This window comes from Ptiloglossa arizonensis, chromosome 2 (assembly GCF_051014685.1).
Source record: "Ptiloglossa arizonensis isolate GNS036 chromosome 2, iyPtiAriz1_principal, whole genome shotgun sequence".
Lineage (NCBI taxonomy): Eukaryota > Metazoa > Arthropoda > Insecta > Hymenoptera > Colletidae > Ptiloglossa > Ptiloglossa arizonensis.
The window spans coordinates 11,513,932-11,537,371 of NC_135049.1; the positions used below are offsets into that span (position 1 = coordinate 11,513,932).

Here is a 23,440-nt window from a genome sequence, read left to right on the forward strand (position 1 = left end):
AAGCAATTAAAGCTTTTATTCGTGTGAACTTCATTGACACGTATTTCTCGTGTGTATTATATTTACATGTACAATGTGCTAATATTGCTTGGATACAATGTCTGTCCAAAAAAGAAATTGATCCACTTTTTAAACAGCGTATTCATTTCTTTTAAACAGATATTAGACGCATTTCGTCACGTCAATTAATCATCTAATTGACGAAAATAAAGGATCTTGAAAAGTAATACGTTTGCGTAAAATGTAATTTAAAATTGGAAAAAGTATTCATGGAGTATCCAGATATTGTAAATTACTAGTTTGAATAATCAAACCGAATAAGGATCATTTAGAAAAAAAATTCGATTAATTACTTCAACACTTTATTGTTTGTATAGTTTGCATAAAAACTGTTTTTTGAAGAATAGTGCCGTATTCCATTAAACATAATGCAAATTATTTTCGCATTCCTTTATTTTCTTTATTTTATATTTTTGCTTCGTTAATGTTATGTACTTTTTATAAAAAGAAATAGAGACTCGTCGAGACTCGTTGATGATGAACAGGTTTGTAATCGAAAACGTGTATTCTTATTGCGCAAACGAGTTTTACTTTACGAGAATTATACAATTAATGCTTGAATAACCGAACAAAGTTTTGTTTTAAAAACTTTTCTTTTTGTCACGGTATCTTTAAGAGTGTTATTAACTGACTGGCGAAGTTTTACCGATGTAAATGAGACCAAACATGACCATATTCTGACTATTTTCAATTATATATTTTTTCAAATCATTTCTGACAAACAGTCAATTACATACAATCAAAAATAGTTCGAATGTGATCGCGTTTGGATTTATTTTTATCAAGGAAACTTCATCAATACATCCTCATGAAGATACAACGATAAAAATAAATTTCAAATGTTAGTAGTGTATAGAATTCACTTTCGCCTGTGTATCTTAGTGTTAACGAGGTAAAAATTTGGACATTTAACGAAACGTGTCTTCAGCACATGCTAGTAGTCATACTGTTAAACTTTAGTTGCTTATATTTTGGTTACGAAATTTCAGATTGCAAAATGGTAATAAATTCTTTGATTTATAATAACATGAGAAATTGATCTCGATAAAAGACGCCACATTTTTGGTAACATATTATATACTTCACCCCTATATAATCTTTTTTTTATCTTAGAATATCTTAGAAAGAAATTATGGAGGACATTTGTGAAATTTATTATTCTTTTTATTTAAATAATATTGCAAACTTGCCAACAGGATGTTAGTCTGTTGGTGCAATATCTAGGCAAAAGGCTAGACGACTTATATATATTATATACATGTATATAATATATATATAAATCTATATAATCGTTATATAAATCAAATTTTTCCAGTTTCTGTAACATTCGTTTTTCCACATCCGGTTCGGCGTTGTCCTGAAGTAGAAAACTTCACCGAGTGCTGAATAAAGCTCTCTGTTACGTTTCCAGTACTGATTTCACATGCGTCAGTTGTCCCGAACAGACTTCTGTAGTGATCATTCGGTTGCATTCTCGTGGCTCTCTAAGTGTGAAACTTCTTGCATATTGCAGCAAATGCTTAACAAAAAAACTGTTTCAAGTATAACACTCGAATTGTAATGAAGTTTCATAGATGAATATACAACTTCGAAATATTTGATCCATGTTTTTTTTATTTAACAATAATTTCTTTTGCATATATTAATTTTTTAGGGAGGAAAGTACCAGATAATAAAATATTTCGCTTCACGATTCTTTATTATACACACTGTATTACTGTGGGTGATAATTGTTGCCAAAATATTGAAACTAAGAACCTGACGTACACCTTGAACAAATACTAGATATAAAAAATTTTAAAAGTGCATAGTTTATTAACCATCACGTGAAGAATTGTCGTCGTATTTCGTAATTAGATATTAATGTATTTCATGGCTATCTTTAAACGATGATGTGATTTATTATTTTAATTTATGTTTAGATTTCTACACAAGGTAAAGGTATATCGTACGTAAAGCACATTATATAATAGATAGAAATATAGTGTATAAGTATACTGGATAATTCTAAAGTAGATGGTCAAACTTTCGGGGCATATGAAAATGGGTCTGGAAATGCTTTTTTTTAGAAATATAACAGCTTTTTGTTCATATGTAAAAATATTTCGTTAAAGGAATTGCTAAAAATTATTTCTTTCCTCAAAACACATTAGAATGAAAAGACTAAAATGAAACATTTTTCCTACTTAACGGTTTAAGTTTATTCATAATTTATACTTTTAATCCAATAGCTTTAGTTTGATTAATTTAATCAAAAGTGTTTACTATTATTAATAAGAAACGAATTCGTTTTGGAGAGATAGCAATGGAAATAGTTTTTTTTTTCAAATTATTACAAAGTTAAAGATGAAATATGATACCAATGGAAGTGTATTTTAATAACTAATTTTCGAAATATCAAATTATCTTTATTCAAGAAACATTATTTTAGTATAATTATTATTGTCATTCTTTTACTTGTTATATTTCTTTCTTCCCTTTAAATTTGAAAGATTTGGTACTATCAATTACTAATTACGACTACTATATCGATAATATCAAAACACGTTTCAATTCCATCACTATTTGGAACTCACTATGTTTAAACCGTATTTGATTGATTATTTCCTGTAGAATATTTTCTAATAATACGTGGAGTTGTCTTTCCATAAATTGTTTGTGTAATTACTGTAATTATGTGTAGGTGGAAAAAAACCGATCCACTAGGAAATCTCCAATAATACTAGCTCACATAATGCACGAAGATTGATGCTATCGATATCCGGTAATAACATGGGGATTTTCATACATTCGTTAATGGTTTACCATGAAACTTTACTGTACCATCTCGCGTAAATTTTACCTTGTCTGTGAATAGTATCGACCGAGGGTTGTAACCGTAACTCAAACCAGATTTGACTTTTAATGGTGTAATAGACGATTAACGTGTTCAAAGACGCGGAAAATTGAAAAAAATGGCTTTGCTCGGTAACGGTGCCATACAAATAAAAATGAAAACGTTCACCTATCAAGGCCATTTCGTCGAATTTTCCGCAAGTTTAGACGCGTTAATCGTTTAGTACAATAACGATAAAACTCAAATTAAAAAAAGGCGCAGGATCATTTTTTAAAGGTGACCAATTTAAACATGGATGTTGTTTTTCGATATAGACAAAATTTCTGCTACGAAGTTCGGTAGTTTATTAAAAAAGAAACGAAAGGATCATGCAAAAACACTTATCGTAATATAATAATAATGATGGTAACCTAAATAATCATCTTTATAAGATGGTCTGTCTTTGTTATATTCTTACGTAATAACAAGTAGTACCAATTGTAAACAAAAAGTCGGTTTGTACTTGTTTTTTTTTTTTATTGTGTAATTTCATTTTTTTTATAAACAAATCTTCCGATATTTTTTAGAACGTTGTATTCTATATTTATACAGTGTATGTTTACAGATGTACTTATGTTACAAGAATATGTTACTTCGAGATATTTAATATTTTCGAAAAAATTGTTTATATGCAATCAAATTCGTATCTGTTCTGAGAAAATTAATCTTTATAGTATAATACTCTCCTGATGTATAAAACGCGGTTTTCCTTACCACATTCATCTCAACCAATATAGTTATATAATATTTTACATAATATTTTAATAAATTAAAATTTTTATATTTTTAATTATATTTGTAATTTAATTTTCAATTATATTTTCATGAATGTATAAATTGTGTATCAGACAAGTTTATCCGATAAAAATTAATTGAAACACAATCTCATTCGGATTGTTTTTATTTATAATAAGTAATTATAAATTTTTCAAAAATAATTTGAGTAACGTATAATTAAAAATAATGCGAATAATTTTATGTTTCAATTTATTTCTGTTGGAAAAATATCAACGCTCCATTATTTTCCCACCGTAAAACTGATATACTTCTTTTCCTCTAATCTTTTCAGGGACGTATTTCTATTGTTTGAAGTAAATAAAAATTGAAACCGAGCAACGTATCGATGTTACTACCAAAAATTGAACACGTATCAATGTTAATGAAGTTTATAACAGTCTCGACTCTTCAATGGCTTCTTTGACTCATTTAGACACTCTTTAATGAATACCTTTACATTATTTTAGGTTTCTATTGTTCTTTTTATATTAATTTTCTTCCCATCTATTAATTTGTTTTTTTCTCTTGTTTTTCTCACAAACTTTTTACCAGTGCATCACTGATGTTCAGTGATATATTTCCTTTCTTGCAATATTTTTTTGTATCATACAAGCGACTCTTCGATAAAACGTACTCTTTAGAGCTTGCACGAAACATTTCAAGGAAGGACGGTAGCGAATTCGTTCCTGGAATTGACATTTCCTGTCTCGATCTGACACCTAGGCACGTGCGAATCTTGACAAAGAGAGAGAACAAGATTCAACAAGAGTGAACGCAACAGCGTGTGTCGCTCGTTTTACAGTCGTCGAGGTTTAAAGCAATGTCGTACGTATGTATACCGATGTAACGATACTAATGCAATCTAACATTTATACCTCCCATTATGTCTTAATGAAAGTATTATCAACGAATTAACGAGATACTCCCAATGAAGATAAGACCAAATCGTAATACGGTCGTACTGAAACTATTTTTCCATACAAGTTAAACAAATCACTAAAGAACTTTCAACTATGTATAATTAATAATAGTACAAAAATAGTTGTGTTTGATCTCGTTTTCATCGTGAGAATATCTACAATTTAGTCACAATAGTTTCACGAAGATTGAACGTGACATATAAAAGTTTTTAATTGACACTGAGTCTACGGTCGTTTGAGTTGAAGAGCATAAACAGTGATAGGGATAATTTGGTATGTTTTATTGTGGTATTACTGTATATGTACGTATACAATCACTGAAAGTTTAGATACTTAAAAATTTGGAATTATCGTATACGATTGTAAGTACCACGAAAAAAATCATTTATTCATAGGGCAATTCACTGACAAGAGGACTTGTTCTCGAACATGGTAAGGATGAAAAACATATTCTAGATTTGTTTATACAGTTGTACGAAAAGTATCTATTTCTAATGCAATTAGTCCTTTATTGCATCTCTTCTTCGTCTAGTTTAATCTTTCATTTATTAATTGCAAGTGTTCGAATACGTTTGCTTCATCTCCAATGATTCATATTAAGTAAAAAATATCTAATACAGTAATGTTTAGGTTATTGATCAAATTTGTTGTTCAGATTCGCGATCAAGAATCGTCCTTACCGCAGTAAAGTTTGTGTTTCTTCAACTCGAATGACGAATATCATTTCCAAGAATATATTGGGTAGTTTGGAAAGTTATTTCGTTTTTCAAAATGGAGAATATATAATTTAATCAAATGTTTATACACTCTAAAGAAATCGTGTTTCATTTTCACCAAAAAAAAACGAAATGACTTTCCGAACAACCTAATATATCTATGAAAACAAAATTTGACTGGTCGAACTTTTAACCTTTTCTATACTACTCGTTGTCCTCTACAAGTAATCTGTTTAAGCTCGAACAATTTTAACAAAAAATTATCTAACCGTACTTCGCGTTTGATCATTGACTTTCGAATATCATGTGAAACATTACTGTATCTTTCAGTTGACGATGGACCAATTAAATGTATTTTTAAAAAGACATTATCTTTGAGGAAGGTCTCTTGTCAGAGACTTGAGCTTCTCTGCAATTTGTATTAACTGGTTCATTCATGTAGTGAACATCTACCCACTTGTCATCTTAATGAAGACTATATTAACAGTTAAACGGTTAGGTTAGAGACTGATCATTTTAGTACTTATCACGACGTACCACTGATTTCAATGTCATGGCGATTCCTTCGATCACAATTGCTATTATTGTTTATTCCTAACAGAAAAAAGAATGACGACAGTTTTTATAATTTTGAATTTGACAGGCATCATTACCAACATTTGATATGAATACAAAGCAGTTACGATAATAATTAACTACTTTATTGCTTATTTAAAAAAATGTATTACTTTTAGTCTTTTTGAGTAATATATTTTGAATGTTTCTAACCATAAATTTCGGTAGCAGAAAATTGTTATAACTCGAAAAGAAAACGGGACGCACATTTATGTGGTTCTTTCTCATTCTTACATGAGCATGTGTCTCTTAAACTTTGGCCATCTACTTTAAACATTCTGTATAGTATGGAAAATGGTAATTTTCTATGATTTATACTGGCAGAGAAAAACGTACAAGAACAATATTTAAAGTTACATTACATAAATGAAATCGAATAAAATATGTACAATTGTTAGTACAGTTCATTACTACGAGTTGTATTGTTCATAGTAATTTTTAGATTATCGTTATTATTTTGCTGCAGATTATGCTATATTTGAATTTATAAATTAAATCAAAAGAATTGTTATCGTTAAAAAATCAAATAAAACAATATTGGAAATTAACTAGAGTAATTTGTAATTTCAGGTGATAACAAGTAATTAAAGTCAAAGATATATTATTACAAATGCATGTGTAGTATGTGGTACTATGAATTACAGAGCATTGTTCGAAAACTCTACGCACAACTAATGAAATAAGCGGATGAAATATTATATGATCATTACATCATAATTATTATGCGATGGTATATGATCATCATATCATAGTTAGTTATATGATAACAGATCTTTATTTAACGGTTTCGTCCTTTTAATTTGGGTCATCTTCAAAATTATGTAAATACAAATATATATATATATATATATATATATATATATATATATATATATAAAATGTAATACACTAATTTTACATTATAAGAATATAATATATACATTATTATATATACCTAAATATTATATATTTTTTAGGCTATATATTTTTGTATATTATATAATTTTGGAAATGATCCAAATTAAAAGATTGGCAACCATAAATAATCTTGATACGATTAATATTCTTAATACTGACTTTGATACAACACGCAAGGAAACTTATTAAATTGTTTTAATATAACTTCTTCAAAAAGGGCGCATTAATTTCTCGATAAAGATATTCTTGTAGCAAAATTTGTGCAATACTTAACTATACAATTTACACGAATTTCTAAGATTTTCTAAGTAGAATTATTTAAATTGATTTTCTAAGGTTGGTCTTCAAATTTAATAATTGAAGTATGTTCAATTATTGTTGTCAGAGCTGTAATTTTGTCTTAACCAAAAATTCGCATTACTTAGAGAATGACCCGATAAACTCAAAATTTGAATAGTTTGTAGATATCTAAAAAAAGTCTCAGAGTACAAAACAGATGAAATATTTGCACATTTTAAGTGTGTTGAATAATTTGAAAACACTTTCTATAATTCATTATTGTACTAACTTACTACAATGTTTCGTGAAAGAATATTCATGAAAATCAGGGGATTAAATTAAGAAATATTATTTCGATCATTTTGTATATTTTCAACACGATTGTAAGAGATTGTTTTATGTCGTGAGGGCTCTAAAGTTATTTAAGTGTGATAAAATATAACAATGAAAGTGATAAAGGGGACAACGAGGAGGGAAGTATATTCTCGAGAGCGGATTCATTTAAAAAAAGTGATACTGTATATATAATCAACTGGTAGCTTAAAGGAAGGCCTTATGAAAAGAAGACATACTAATGGTTGAACGTTTCTAACAGACTAATTGTCTACAAACTAATTTTTCTATTTACGCGCTTCTTAGGTCGTTCCCTAAAATTTGTAGTTATTATTGGTTGTAGTATTTCAAAGTAAATATTAAATTTTTTGTCAGAGAAAATCTACCTGTCAAGGTTCTACTTTGTACGTAATGTATAGAGCTCAAAAGATTGGATCTGAAAGGTATCATGAGTTAAGGAAGAATGCTTTTGACTTTGTGAACTACGTAGTAAAAAGTTTTACCATTCCTTGCAGCTTCATTCTCGTGAGCTTCCGATCGTATATTCTGGGGAAACGTAACTAACAATGAATAACAAATATTTCTTGATAATAAATATCTACAATATTAGGAAACCCCTAAAAATATATCAAGAAATCGTAAATAAAAATGGAAAACGTGTTACTTGTTACTCATAAATAAACTGTGGACGTTATGAATTTATAGCACATGCGAAAATGGAAAGCATATGCAAAACGTATTCCATAAATTGATATAATAATATTAATTTTTCATTTTGCATAACTACGTACATTCTGCATTCGTTTAGAAAATACATATATGATTTTCATACTCGCATACGTCGTAAACGCATAAAGTCCGCTGTCTACTGATAAGAGTGAAAATGTTTTATACTGAGAACACACATTAAGGTAGACACTAATTAATGTATAATTATGAGCAACACAAAAGTATAAAACTGGAACGCGTAAACGTGAATTACCCAATCAATTGTTAGTGTTCCAGGTGAGAATTTTTGTGAACGAGCGTGTTTGATTTAAATAAAAACAAACGAAGTTTACACGTTTGTAGTTACAGAGCATAAAAAAGACTAAAAACAAATTATACAATGTTTTTAAGTTTATAAACTGGAGAGAATAGCTGTATCGTGTGATATTCTACCGAAATAGCTGGGATTTGGAACTTCTTTATCTTTAAATCGAGCATTAAATTTATACGCTCTCCATTTTTGAAATGACAAATTAAAAATAAAAGATAGAAAATGCGTGATAATGTCCCGGACGTATTGTACGAAAAAATATTAAGTTTTATACACCGGTTTTAATAAAACTTCAAAAGTAAACAGAGAACAAAAAATATTTTAATCCATGTTTGGCCATTTGCATAGAAAGTCAATAATTTGCAAGATATTGAACAATGAAAATTACATTAGTTTACTGACAAATTAACCACTTTCGTTCATTTTTCAATTAAGATAATCTATTCTCCTTTCGAGTTAAAGACGAAGTGAATCTAAACAATAGATTATTACGCGATTAAAATCCTACTAATCGTTGCAAAAAGTTAATAGATTTAAAAGAAATCAACAATATTTCTATTCACGTATGTACATAAATATCAACTTCTACATATTCTATACTATCTATGTTTATTCAGGGAATAGTTCTTTCTCTCTCTCTCTCTCTCTGCTAATACAACCCTCGCAATTATGTGGTTTTGTTTGCCTATATTTAAAATTTATGTCGAGCATCCAATAAATAGTGGTTATGGTTAAAGCTTTGTAATCATGCGAAGTTAGAGTTTATGTTGCATCGTAGAATATTTATTTTTCATTAAATTCCGTTCGAATCTAGAAAATAATATTTCGTATTCATTTTCCACGCGTTGAAACTGATATCTTTTACAATATGAAAAGAAAACGTTGAAATATTTGAACGTTTCAATCTCTCGATGAAAACGTATTGTCACAGACACACATATACATATATCACATTGTTAAAATTTAAAGAATTACAAAAAATGCGTTTCTAGATAATGTTATAAAATCAAATTACAAATTACTGATTCTTTAGTAAGGAATGTAATTTAATAACTAAGAAAGAAACGTGAAAAGAAATTGGAGAAAATTATACAATGTATATATATAAATAACACGAATATAATTGAAGTTATGTAAAATATTATTGTCTGTGTATATTCAAACGGTATAAAAATTAAAAAAATACAAGTTAACGAAATACATACGATAGTATGATCCCGCCGAGACCTGAACTCTGACAGTAGACGTATGCAGCTTTGACTATAGGTTGACTAGTATATCGTCTTACTTAAGGGGCGAGTAAAGATAAAGATTTGATTGTACAATGTCTCGTGATTATTGGCCATCCACGCAAACGACCGAGTATAGGTCGAACATTTTTCATTTCTCTATCTACCTACGAAGATTCATGATAATCAGTGCGTAACGTTTCAGGTGGTCTCCTTGTAACTGACATACGATTTCCATTGTTACATCATGCCAGTTTGCTCCTCTGCTTGGGAAACAGAGTACGCCTACCTGCAAATTTGTGCAACAAGATGAGACCACAGTACAGCGAGGATAACTCCTCGATGACCTTGAACGGCCAGTTGATTTTGCTTCGACTGTAGTATAATCTGGATCTAGTTAGTATTGGGGTAGAAATTTTATACGTGTCTGAGGGATATATTTGAGGAGTCTGAATTTAGAAACATGTGCATTTCTGGTCCGTTGAGTGACAACAGCGAAAGAGACCATTTGAAAAATGTATCTGTATTAGTGTAGCCATGTGTATTGTTTAAACTGAGAAAGTGTGTATCATTAAAAGGATATATTTTTCTCTATTTACCGATTCTCACATGTTTTCTATGCGACATTTAAGAATAATATTAAATATAATCGTGATATGTACATCGAATAAAATAAACCTAGTAATGTTTGGAAATAAAATATTTAATTCTATGTATATTGAGAAAAATATTGTCAGGTTATATACACAAAGGTACGTCGTTTCCTTTTTTGCGATCAGTTACTGTTACTAGTAGTAAAAGGGGTACGTTGATAAAAATGGTGTATAAAGATAGTTTCCACGCACAGCTGTAAGTTTTTAGAGCGACATGCACGTGTCAGGTAACAACGAATTCAAGGAGTGCAAGTGTCTTTGTGCCGTAATTTGACGAAAGTCGGTGTGTTCGTTAATATCCCTTGATAATGTGATCGTATGTTAAAATTATAGAATTAAATGCAGTAATTCTATGAAAAAAATGGAATTTTTCGCGAATACTCGAAGCAGAAGTTCAAGTTAATTTAAATTCAATAATCGAATTACAAGATTGAAACACTTATAAAATATTAAATGGATAATGAATAAAAGAATCAATAGTGATCGTACTTGTTTCAAATTCCGTCAAAGATATTGTTATACACGTTGATGATTTATTATACCCTACTGATGTTCCACTCTCGAGATTTCACAGACATACGATGTTTTATTCCTTGTCCACTGATTTATAAGTTACAACATTAAAGATAAAGGAGATGTAAACAATAAATCATCACGTGATTGGAATCACAAAATCCAGAATGTCGATGCGTCGATATTCTCGTTGGCAAAAAACGGTTAAAAATCCGACGACAAATCTTTTGTTAAGAAATTGTTGCAAAAGTTGGAATCTTCCAAAGAAATCAAGAATATTGTTTACGTACGTATGTAAATGCCAACTTGTTTAAATTCTATGGTATCTGTATTTATTCGGAGTACAAAAAAAAAAACCAATCGCGTGGTTTTTCGTTTATCATCGTTTCATCTTCAGAGATAAAATATTGAATTTCCCGAGAATGGATTTCAAAGTTTACTTTTCTCAAATGTTAACACCTTGACTTTGTGCACGGTTTGATATTGTATTTAACGGTCAGCTTGTAATTCGCTTTAATTGTGAAACAAGCGTCAATTATATTAATTACACGCCGTCACTGGCAATCATAAACGTTCTGCACTCTGTGCCGCCAGATATGGATTTCAATTACCACGCGAATTGAAAGCGAAACGATGTGTGTATGTGTGCGCGCGTGTGTGCGTGTATGCGCAGTCGCGCGTGTGTACGTATGTGTGTATAAATCTACATACACATACACCTACACATATCTATGCAAAAAGACTTGGTTGCACATTCGTCTATCGAAACACGTAACATATACATCGCGCTACGCTCTCAAAGGGTCATATTTATAAAAACGGTGGAATGAATAACATGCGACACACGCACATGCAGGCACCTTTGTTCACAGAGGTGCGTTTGATTTCGCGCGAGCTGCTTGGAGGTAAACTATAATAGCATGCAGAAAATACAGGGTCGTGCTTCATTGTTTCAACGTCTCGGATGTTTATTTATAGTTTTTTCATTAATTGTCAAATGTATCGTGCTGAACGCGGCGACTATAAACTATGATCAAATTTAAATGGAAACGTATCGTAAGAATTTCACTGTTACTTTCGCGTTAACCTTCGCCGATATTATCATTTCCAAACGAATCCGTGTGTCAAATGTTTCCGAAGTGAAATAAAATCGAACGGTTGTACAATTGTAGAGACTGTTCTAAATTTACTGCACGGCCCTGAGGAAACAGGTATAAAAGAGTGAAACGATACTTGGCATGAAATCGTAAAATAAGAAGGTGCTAGAGTAAATAGATATTTCATTACGGGTATGGAGAGAAGCTTCGATACGCTTCGTTTCGAAACGCGTTTCTCGAAACTTCTTTTACGCACGCGTCGTTCGATTCGCCAAGTAAACGATTGTTAAACGTATCCTCGTTGCCACGAAACGAAACTACTCGAAAGAAACGTGTTCTTACATTTTTCTACATTTCTCTTTCATTTTTTTTCCCCCTCTTCGAACCGTTTTTCTTTCTTCTTCTTTTGCGCGAAAGCGAGCAAGAATACTCGCGAAAACGATTTTAATGCATTTTTGTGTGTTCAGCTAATGGTCTTCGATTGTACAAATTGAAGATCGTATCTACGTCAAATGCACGTGGATGGAACGCGATTTATCGTCCCGTGAAATTGGCACTGATCAATTGAGCATACTGGTCCCATCAAAAGCGCGGCGATTTAACAAATACTCTCTGCGCGAAGAGAATACCAAATCGAATGCCTGGTGAATCGATGATAAGGAAACGAAAAGGAGAGAGGAGGGGCTCCCAAAGAGCAGGCGCACTTACTTTCAGTTGTATGATGGTCTGCGCTGAGATATTATGCCCTTGCTCCTGAAGTCCCTAGAAGTAGGTCAACACTACGGGTAAAAACCAAATCGCTACCGGACGAAAACATAGGGGTAATGGGTAGGTGGGGAAAACCTAAAATGGATCTTTTGGGGTATCTCGTTTCTCATTGCTCTTCCGAATCCAAGGCATGCCCAGAGATATACCTAAATACTGTAACTTAAAGTAAATACCATTACCAACCAAAAACCAAAGATGACAGAGTGCGACGATATCGCTTCGGTACAATGTCGAGACGTGGGTTATGTCGTTACATCGTACGGAAAAAGTTGTTGGAATCGTTTACCTCGATTTCGATCGACACGGTAGAAATGACAATAAAAATATCATCCGTCGTATCTCAGACAGTGAACGAAACATTAACCGTTCGATTTCTTTATTCGTCAGATCGGCGCAGACTTTTGCCTAGCATTCTATTTTCACGATGAGAAACCATCCTGACGTTCGTTTGCATCCAATCGTGATCTCGTTTCGAAGAGAGATATTCGCAGGAAACCGTGGCACCCGTTCGAAAGATGTTCGATACGTCGATGCAAATCTTCCACGCGAATCTATCGGCCGAGAAAATCACTCGAACTCGTAGTTACGTTTCGGCGCGAGACCGAGAACGGATTCGAACAACTTTTTCCCTCTTGCGTCTAATTGCAGGTCGCTCGACGAAAATGGGAAACGCGACGAAGCGTCATTCGCCGAAGCAGAGTGTCGTCGCACTTTGAACGAACGAGAACGCTACACCGAAAGCACCGCACGAGGCAACGTCTAGAAATAGGACTGCGTCTAGGAGTGCGGGCAGAAAACTCGCCGGAGATAGGACTCGAACATGGAAACAAAGTGTGGACTGGCGGGAACGCTACTGGTTATACTCGGGGATCAAAGGAGGAGAGAGACGTTGGGGTAGGACGAGGAAGAAGCAGCGACGGAGGAAGAAGATGAAGACGACGAAGAGAAAGAGGAAAAAAGAAAGGGGGTAGAAGAAGAAGAAGAAGAAGCAGGAGCAGCGACGACGAGAAGAGATTTCTGAACCGCAACACGAGCCGTGTTGCCTTCCGAAGAGGCCGGTTACCTTCAGAGCGACGATTTCCGCATAGCCGAGCGTCCCGCCGCGGAGCGTCGTCACCGACCTCTTTAACCCTAATCCCTGTGCATTGACCCGTAGGCGAAAAGATGGTTTATATTGTTAATCTGCATCATCGAAGATCGATACGTCGTCGAGAAAAGAAAAAAAAATACATTACACCTCGTGCCGCGTGGTTATCAAGAATCCGTACGAGAACGCTCACCCGTCTTACGACGGATCAACGTTGTCAAGTAAGAGGAATCGAACATTGGCAAACGTTCGCCAACCGTTTCTAACGTTGCCGAATTTCTCAACTCTGCACTGATTTCCGTGCAGTTCTTTCGCATCAAGTTGCAATCTGCAGATCAATCGTGTTTCTCGTTGCGTTAACAATTACGAACTGTAATAATTTCGGTCCCGTTGCGCATCGATTACGATAACACTGTTGCCACGGTTGATATTTTCTCGCGCGTTAGGGATATCGATCTTTCGGCAGTTTGTTCGATTTCGATACCGAACGAACATTTTGTCAAGTTTCTCGTTACATAAATCTTTAGATCGACGATAGGTTTACTCCATCGAACGAGTTACTTTTCATTCAGATTTGTATAATACTTCTGAAATGAGAGTGAATACACGTTTGAAGGAATTTTTCAATTCCACTTAGAGTTTCCTTACACCGACGCGTAGCGAATTGTTAACGATTATCGATACAGGGCACGTGGATCCGTTCTCTTGATCGAGAATGTGCCTTTAGATCCCTAGATGCACGTATGCATATTTATACGCAATGGTCTATCGCAATTAGTACAATCTAGACGGGATGCATGTTCGTCATTCGCGGCGCTAAACAATATTAAACGGTAGACTCGATCGAGTACGAAGCCATTGTTCTTCATTGTTTAACGAGCTAACGAGAAACATCGAGAGTCTGCGCACAAGATACGTGATAAATGTTCCTTTAATTATACACAGGTGAAACGTTGTTTCAATCGAAGAAACCGATCAGGGTGTAACTTTATCGTCTACGACTATTGTTTATATTTAGAATACGTTGTTCGATGTTTACACGAGTGTTCTCCATTTATTTGAAGAGTCTTCGCTAAAAAATATGTAACTATTTATCGGTAGATCGATTAATGAACTACAAATCCATCGGAACGAATCAAGGTTAATATCAATTCAAAGGAAACGTATTTTCTATTTTTCGATTTTCACGATACATTCAATACACGTATACTACTAGCCATAATTTTCAGACCATCACCAGTACCAATTATATTTTGGAAGACAGTAAATATACATAGTTGTCATTCAGTTGTATCTCTCTAGAAATAATTATCATTTATTTGCGTATAAAATAGTGTTACATGTGTAATCATTTTACGAGATAATATTATTCAGGCATATGTTTTAAAGTAAGCAACCGAAAGGACAAAATAAATAAGAAAATTTCATCTCGTATCCATAATTTTTAATTGGAAAATTTTCAGACTGGGTTAACGATTTTAAAGCATAAAATATAAACGGTACAATAACAACCTAGAATATATAACTATATGCTGAATCGATAAAAGTAAATCAGACACACTAATGAAATGAAAAATAAATCATTATTAGTTAAAGGCAATGTTTTCATTTTTAATAGAAAATGAAAAGTTTTGGGCATTTGAAACCTCTGAGGAGGTTTATTTCAGCTTAGATATAAAATACGGTTTTTAAATTTTTAAACTACGTTCTTTAAAGAAGGAAAAGATATAAAGACATTATGTACGAGACCTTGATATACGATTGAGCAACTATCATTTCTGTGCCAAGAGGCAGTAATAGCTTTATTTTACGCAAATTTTGAATCATTTGTCCCTTTGAGTATCGTAGAGATTACAGTGCCACAAGACACGATTAATATCTTCTTCCTTTTGGCAATTACGTTTGGGGTTGCTTATAATATTTATACGAACTAGAGTAGTATGATAGGAAGAATCAATATTTTACTATATTTAGTGTCTAATAATTTTAGGTAAAATCTATTTCTATACTTTTATTCTCAAATTTTATGGTTATCTTGATGCCTATCGTAAAAACCTAGACATTCTATATGAGAAAGCAAAACTGACTTTCTAATCCTCTCTACGCTTCCATGTACATTGAAATATTACCACCTATTATATCTCATTCGAAATCGTATAACATTTATATGCAACCAACCTGTTTGCAGTGGAACCCTTTGAAGATAAATATATATTCAATCTGTTAATCCAGGAGTACCGTTCTTCTTTCTAATTTTGATAATTTTACTGATTTTTCGATTATGCTCAGGTAGATCGTAGAGAATCAGACTGTTAGACATGTAACATTAGTAAAGATAGTTCCTAAATGACACGTTGACCTATTAATATAATAATAGGCCGTATTTATGGCTTAATCGCAGTAATGTAAAAGATGGTGATGTTGCAGAAATAAACAGAAATCCACAATACAATTCCTTTTCAGTTAACCGAAGGTTTATAGTAAATTTATGGCTCGTAGTATACGGTTTGGTTATTAGAACAATGCAATTTTCGTTCAATATTGTTCAGACCCGAGTGTCATTAACGTTGATATATATCGACAAGTAAAAATTAAATGCGAATTATTTGTACTTTGATTGGGATCAAGGTATATAATTTCGTTAAAATTCGGAGCAAAATTTGTCGTAACAGTGTATCGTTTCATCTACCTTGCAACGATACACGAAACCTTCTACGCGACACGCAACGTATTCTACAATAATAATTGTGAAAAAGAATTTCTTCGATAGAGGAGTACCGAATGTACGAACAATCGTGTTACAAGATATCGTGTAACAATGTAACGATATTCTTCGTTTAAAACACGTCTCTGCCGATACATAGATGTTCACGTGGAACGTAAATAAAGAATATTTTCTGTAGCCAGGAAAACGCATCGTTTTATCATCCGCGTTCTTCCTCGTCGATGTTTGCCGTAGACTTTATGCCTTTTTTCCGTAGTTGTTTCTCGTGTTCGTGATCGTACACGAGCCCGCCTCTTCGACCATATGCGGTGCAAAATTTTATGAAACTGGCCTCCAAAGGGCGGTAGGGAAATAAGAAAATTCGACGAAAGAACGATGCGTTTTCGCGTTACGTGTGTTATCTCGCGGGCAGAAAAGTCGCGCTTTTTCGGTTTCACTAGATAGCGTAGTTAGATACCTTTACTGCGGAAAAGACATCAAACCCTGGACTTCCCAGTTCGCCTTTCTGCCCCTTCTCTCCGACTTGGCCCTGTAAATGAAACACATCGTTGTATTTGATAGAAAAATAACGACTTACCGCGCTGAAACTGGAAACAAAAGCATCGTGTTTTGCTGGATCGCGGAAACGTTTGCCGCAAAAGTTGTAACTTGTGCACCGTACTATCCGGGCGTTTAAACGTTGTTTCACGGTTAAAACACAAGCTAACTGTGCACGTGTGAAATTCTCTCGTGCGTGGTTGACTTCATTATATGAGCTATTTATTACTTTGTAAAATGTTTCCCGTAGAGATGAGAAATATTCTTACGTAGATCAAAATTACGAACGGTGCGAGTTAAACGATTTTCAACGTGTTTTTCTTCAATAAAAATTACGATTCGAATCGAGTTATCCGAGTAACTGTTAATCGAATAAATGTTGCAAATGAATAGATAGTTATGTGGAGTTTTTATCGATCGTCTATTATTACGCGAATAAAACTCTACTCATTTTTTATTTTCCCGAGTTTGTACGTTCTTCTCTTGATCTTTGAGATAGAAATTATAGAAAGGATAGAAGTCTCTAATACTGTATTAAGAGAATGAGAATAATAAATGATAAAATTAATTTAAAATTTAGAATTTGTTACATCATTCCATTATCTGCGAATACTATATCCTTAAGCAATGTATTTTAATATCAACGTTTCTCATTTTCTTAATTTTTAAAGAAACACAACATTTATATTCTAATAAGATGAGTTATGAATAATCTAGAAATGTGTAACATCAATCGAGATTCCAAAAGTTTTCTTAAATCGATGTTGCATTATGATTATGCGATATAATGTTTGTGAAAATTGTCAATTACTTTTTTTTAGCCTTATTTGAGATTTCCATAGACACATATCATAAGTGATAATGGATACCATCTTTATGCCATTACAAAATGAAAACTTTATGGAGTAATTGTATTTAATTATAATCGCCCCGAAAAAAGAATCAATTTGTTTGGTGGACGAAGCTTTACATACACGAGTCTCCAGTCTTAATATTGTTTACACTCTCAAAGCCATTTTGAGGTTATTATATAATAGAAATATTCTACGATTTTTACACCTTGTATGAAAAAGAAAACTTTACGGTTAATCATCTTCCTAGACATTTTGATTTTAAATCCATCGGTTTATTTTGCATGTACGAACCAACGATTAAATAAATGTTGCTTGACGAAGTTTCGATACTATTTGTAATACGTTTGATAAAAATTACTCCATCAGTGATTACCATCCAATAGAGTGAAAGAAGGATTCTTAGAATGGATGGTGAGAACTTATCTAAGAAGTTTCTTTCTTCGGATAGAGTGTAAATTCATTTTGAGATTTCGATTTAAAGCCTTTTCAAGAATGTTTATTACGGAAAAACGCTCAAAATAATTTAAACAATTGTTAGTACTTCGGGAACTAAACAGAGTTTACCAGCAATTAGAAACTATGACAATAAGTACAGAATAATAAAACTGATATCGAATTATGAAGACCAAGTATTTACATAAACAGGGAAATAAAAAATTGAATTATATCGTCATGTAAGATTTTATATAAAATCGACATTTAACAGCGAACATGTCTTATACGTACTTGATGTTAGAAGAATTTGTGATTGCTGTATAACATTTATCAATTATTAGAAAATAATAACAGTAGTTTTAATATCAGATTGTAAATTCATTTGATTTTAACGTTCATTGTAATTTCACGATTATATTATATAATTGAACTGAAAAAGGCTAACAAATTATGATCGAAAGTTATAATAAAATGTTTGTTAATAAGATCGAGTATTCAACTTTGTTTTACGTATTAGGCATTAATACTAGAAATTTTTAGTAAAAGAAACTGAAACATTAAAGCGTAATTCTCTAATGGTTACAACAGAAACTTCTAATAATATTAACCCAATATTTTATGGTTTCTTCAAACAGTTGCTGCAGACTGTAATTGAAACAATCGATCGACTCTCAAGAAAGCGGACTACGTAACAGAAAAAGAATGTCGTTTGTTTCATGGAAGTAAAATGATGATCCAAGGTATTAGATACAGACATTAAAACTACCTGCTTCGCTATGGGATATTATTTGTCTATAGAATAAATTCTCCGTTTGCACAGTAAAGTCGATTTTGGGAGCTTTTCACGCAAAATTTAATTGTATAAAAGGAGATGTACTTTTGGTAGAGAATTTTAATTTCAAAAAGGTATCGCAAGTCAAACGGAACCATACTCTTGTACGTGAACAAAATTGAAGGGAAGAAAATTTTATCCAATAAGTACTGTTTCATATATACATCCTTCGAAGGACACTCTATATACAAAATATATGTAAGAATATAAATGAGGACACAACCGTGCTCTTAGGAATCCGCGTAATTCGAAGGCTCACTGTACTTGCTTTCGACTTGAACCAAACGACATCTATCGAAAGGATAAACGCAGGTCTTACGTGAGTCAATCGAAATTCTTTCAACTCGACCACCAGCTGAATAAATATCACCTGATATTTGCAATCCACTCGTTCTTTCTTACTCATCCCCCCACCCCCCTGGGTCTATACACGTTTGTACGTTCATTTGTACCTTATATCCGGCAATTTTTGCGTTATTGCTCACATGTCAAAGTACATTATATACGTTTCTGAGCGAATCAATGGTAAAATTAGCAGAAAATTATTTTCTATTGATTTACAAAGTAGGATCGAACAAATTTATATTTTGTATAAGAATATTCTAATAGAATGATACTTGCGTTAATTGCTGCAATAATAGCACTAGACCTTATTAAATTCTACGCTTTGTAAACTGTTGATAAATTGTTCATAAAGAAAGATATATAGATATAGATATATTGAAAACTGTTGATAAGTCGTTTACAAAGGAAAATATGTAGATATTGTTATATTGGAAACTGTTGATAAGTCGTTTATAAAGAAAAAGCTATAGATATAGTTATATTGAAAACTGTTGATAAGTCGTTTACAAAGAAAAATATATTGATATAGTTATATTGCAAACTGTTGATAAATCGTTCATAAAGAGAAAGATATACATCGATGTCACTGTTGTGAAAAATACCAGAACAATATTTTACGAAATTACTTATCCTCAGCTCAAATAAATTATACACGTAGACATTAAGAACTCTACCGGTGATGATGCAAACCTTTATATTCACTGTGCACAGCTTTCAAGTCTCTTCCTTTGATTCGTAGAAAGTTAGTATTTTTCTATCTCTTGGTAAGAGAAAAACAAATCGTGAAGATTCGAGATGATTTCCTTTAATCAGCTTTCTCTAATTTCCATACCGCCAGATGGTATTATTAGGTACTGTATATGGGTACATTTGCTTGAACGCGTGCATACGTAGATAAATCATAAGAAATGTTTGTATTTACGTTACATATGTATGTACACATACATGTATTTGTGACGATCATCCAATGCGTGCATGCTTGTCTGGTTTGCGTTACGTGTATCCGATTGACTATTTCCCCGGAAGAACGCTGCGGACTGTGTAGTACGTGTCGTTCTAACATATTTATGGTTGATAGGCGAAACGACATTGCTCGTGTTTCTTATGTTTTGCTGTATCGAACATAAATCCGTGATTCTTCGATCGAGTTTTACCTCGGTACTACGAGGTTTAACAGAAACCCTTTCTCTTTAGCGAAATCGGGTTTCTTTTGAGAATTAATTCTTTTGACGAGTGAGAACGAGCTAAACGTTTACAAACGCTCGTACACATTCACGTGATGAAAAAGCGAAATTTACTTTAAGGTAGAAGTGCTGCATTTCCTTAGAAAATGTTCACGGCGGTGCATTTCTTTTCACGTTTGGCACCGTTTAGATTGCACGAACTGACCTTTTTCATCTCAGGCTAGAGCCGAGATTCCCATATATAACTCACCAACTTGGAAAATATTCCTGAGGGATTGACCCGAGCATGGTGGGGATGAGATCAGACGACGAGACAAAATCGTGTTTAACTATGTTTAATTCTTTCATTTATTTCTTTAACCAACACTCTCTCCTCGCTTTGTAAAATAATTATACCGAGGGAAAATCTATTAAATAAAACAAGTGGAGTACTATGTCAAAAATTATTGCCGTACCTCGCAAGAATATTAATTGTTGGGCAACTTTTTGTCGCAGTTAAAGGGCTGAACAAAGTAAATCTAGAAGCCAGAAGAATAAGAAATTTAATATTTCGTATCTAAAAAATTGTTCAAATTGGGAGGCTGATAATTTTTAGCATTCAGTTTCTCGATGTTATCGATAAATGCCTAGATTAAAAAAAAAAGCATAAAAACAGTATCTTCATCAAGGAACTGAAGAAAAAATAGAAGCTGAACCAGTGTTCTTCCTTTCAAGGATCTTTCCTCAGTTATCAAGCTATAGTGTTTGATAGGAAGAGTTAATTCACCGAGGGTGATCTCTATCGGGCTTTATATTTTTTATTGCAAAAGAATTTCGATTACTGCACGGGGGCCTTGTTAATTGAGTTGACAAATGGAAGAGCTGGTCATACTTGGCAATGATTGAGATAGAGGGGGAAAGAATGGACACTCAGCAACTGAGGGAGTTGGAGAGGGAATTAACTGATAGCAGTGACCACAAATAGTGGAGATATGCAGTGTTAGTGAAATTCTTTTTATTGGTTACCTTCATTATTATACAAACCCTGATCACTGCAGAAACTTCTACATTCGACTACGAATTATAATCAGGATTCTACTTTCAATAGAATATTATCCATAGATTGGTGAGGATTCTCCAAACATAATCTCACGAGGATTATTTTTTATTAACCGTAATTCGAACATCTTTTAAATTTTAAAATATAAGTGTACGAAATATCTACAGTGTTCGTTTGAAAAATTAATATTTAAATATTTGGAAAACAACGGGAGAAATATTACATAAAATAGTTTCTTAGTTTCAAGGCGAAATGCAACTATTCCATTTATTTTTATTTGTTGAACGTTTTCTTAAATCGTGGGACATTTTTTAATTGGATTTCATCTTAAAAAGAAATTTAATAAAATAAAAAAGGTTATCAGTTTAGCTACTCCAAAAGCATACGAACGAAATTTCTTTTTTTTTTGGTAATTAAATGATGATAAGTTCAAATCAATTAGAATTATATTTTTTTACTTTGTATCGTTCAGGCTTTTGAAAACGTAAATTTGAATGAAGATCTTTATTTTCATCAAAATGAAGAGCCTTTGCACCAGTAGTAGTATACTAATGGTTGAATAATACGCTTCCAAGACAATGAATTAATAAAAGAAGACCAATTGTTTAAAGTTTGCAATATTCAAAACAAGATTAACAAATATTGGGAATTTAAGAAATAGAATAGTAGGGGGATGCGGAAATATTTAAAAAGAAATTCGATAAAAAGTGCAAAGTGAATTTCATAACAAATTGTATTATTGCTACAGCACAAAATGGAAAGCATTTTGAAAAATTCATTTAAACATTGTTTTCTAGTTGGTACCGTGACTAATTTTTAAATTAACATTTGATGCGTTTGAAAGATTTACTTATAGAATACAAAATATTTTCTAATATGCATATGGTACAGTAACTCTTTATTAAAAGGTACAAACTCAACTTTGTATGATTTTTAACGAGAGAGATGATTCTTGTATTTTTTAATATAATATTTTATGCGGTACTACTAATGAGTTGGCGAGGTTTTTTCGATGAAAATGAATCGAAACCCGATCACGTTTAAATTATTTTTAATATTGTGTTATTGATTATTTTTCAAAAACTATCAATTAGATAGAGAATAATTAAAAGTAGTCTGACTATGGTCATGTTTGGTTTTACTTTTATTGGGAGAATATCACCAATCTATTGATCTATTGATAAGCTGCCTGCACCTTTATAAAACGAATTTCAATTTATTTTAATTTTTAAAAAACCAACCTTTTTGAAATATAAATTTTTGTAAGTAAAACCGAGGTCATTGAGAAAATCAATTTGGGAGATTTTTCATTAGTTTCCCTGTTGATGGAAGTCTTTCACCTTTTGCTGCATTCACCAGTCACTTAATTGTTTAAAGTTTGGTAGCATATAATCAAAGTATGCTTTTTATGATTATTACTTTGATAAAATAAACCTTAGGTATTTAATTTATTAATATATTTTAATACACACTGTTTCGATGCCAATACTAAATTAATGTTTTTATGTAATCAATTTTCGGAATATATTAATGAAATGAATTATTATTCATACGAGATATCTAATAATGATACGTTTATTTTATTTGCTTTTCGGTCTTTGACTGAGAATTGACATTATACATTGCATTAT

General features: G+C 32.2%; 1 protein-coding gene across 12 annotated transcripts in view; it reads right to left on the reverse strand.

Moving 5' to 3' along the window:
- LOC143143536 (uncharacterized) overlaps positions 1–23,440 on the reverse strand; it is a 297,264-nt gene that overhangs the window by 53,406 nt on the left and 220,418 nt on the right. For 9 of the 12 annotated variants that reach the window (XM_076304895.1, XM_076304899.1, XM_076304896.1 and 6 more), the window contains 2 exons: positions 17,039–17,112; positions 13,835–13,919 (listed from right to left, as the gene is read on the reverse strand). In XM_076304895.1, the coding sequence (XP_076161010.1) occupies positions 13,835–13,919; positions 17,039–17,112 (159 nt within the window). Of the gene's footprint in view, positions 1–12,711; positions 12,766–13,834; positions 13,920–17,038; positions 17,113–23,440 lie in introns of all 12 variants that reach the window. The other 3 variants (XM_076304898.1, XM_076304894.1, XM_076304893.1) reach the window with 2 other exon arrangements.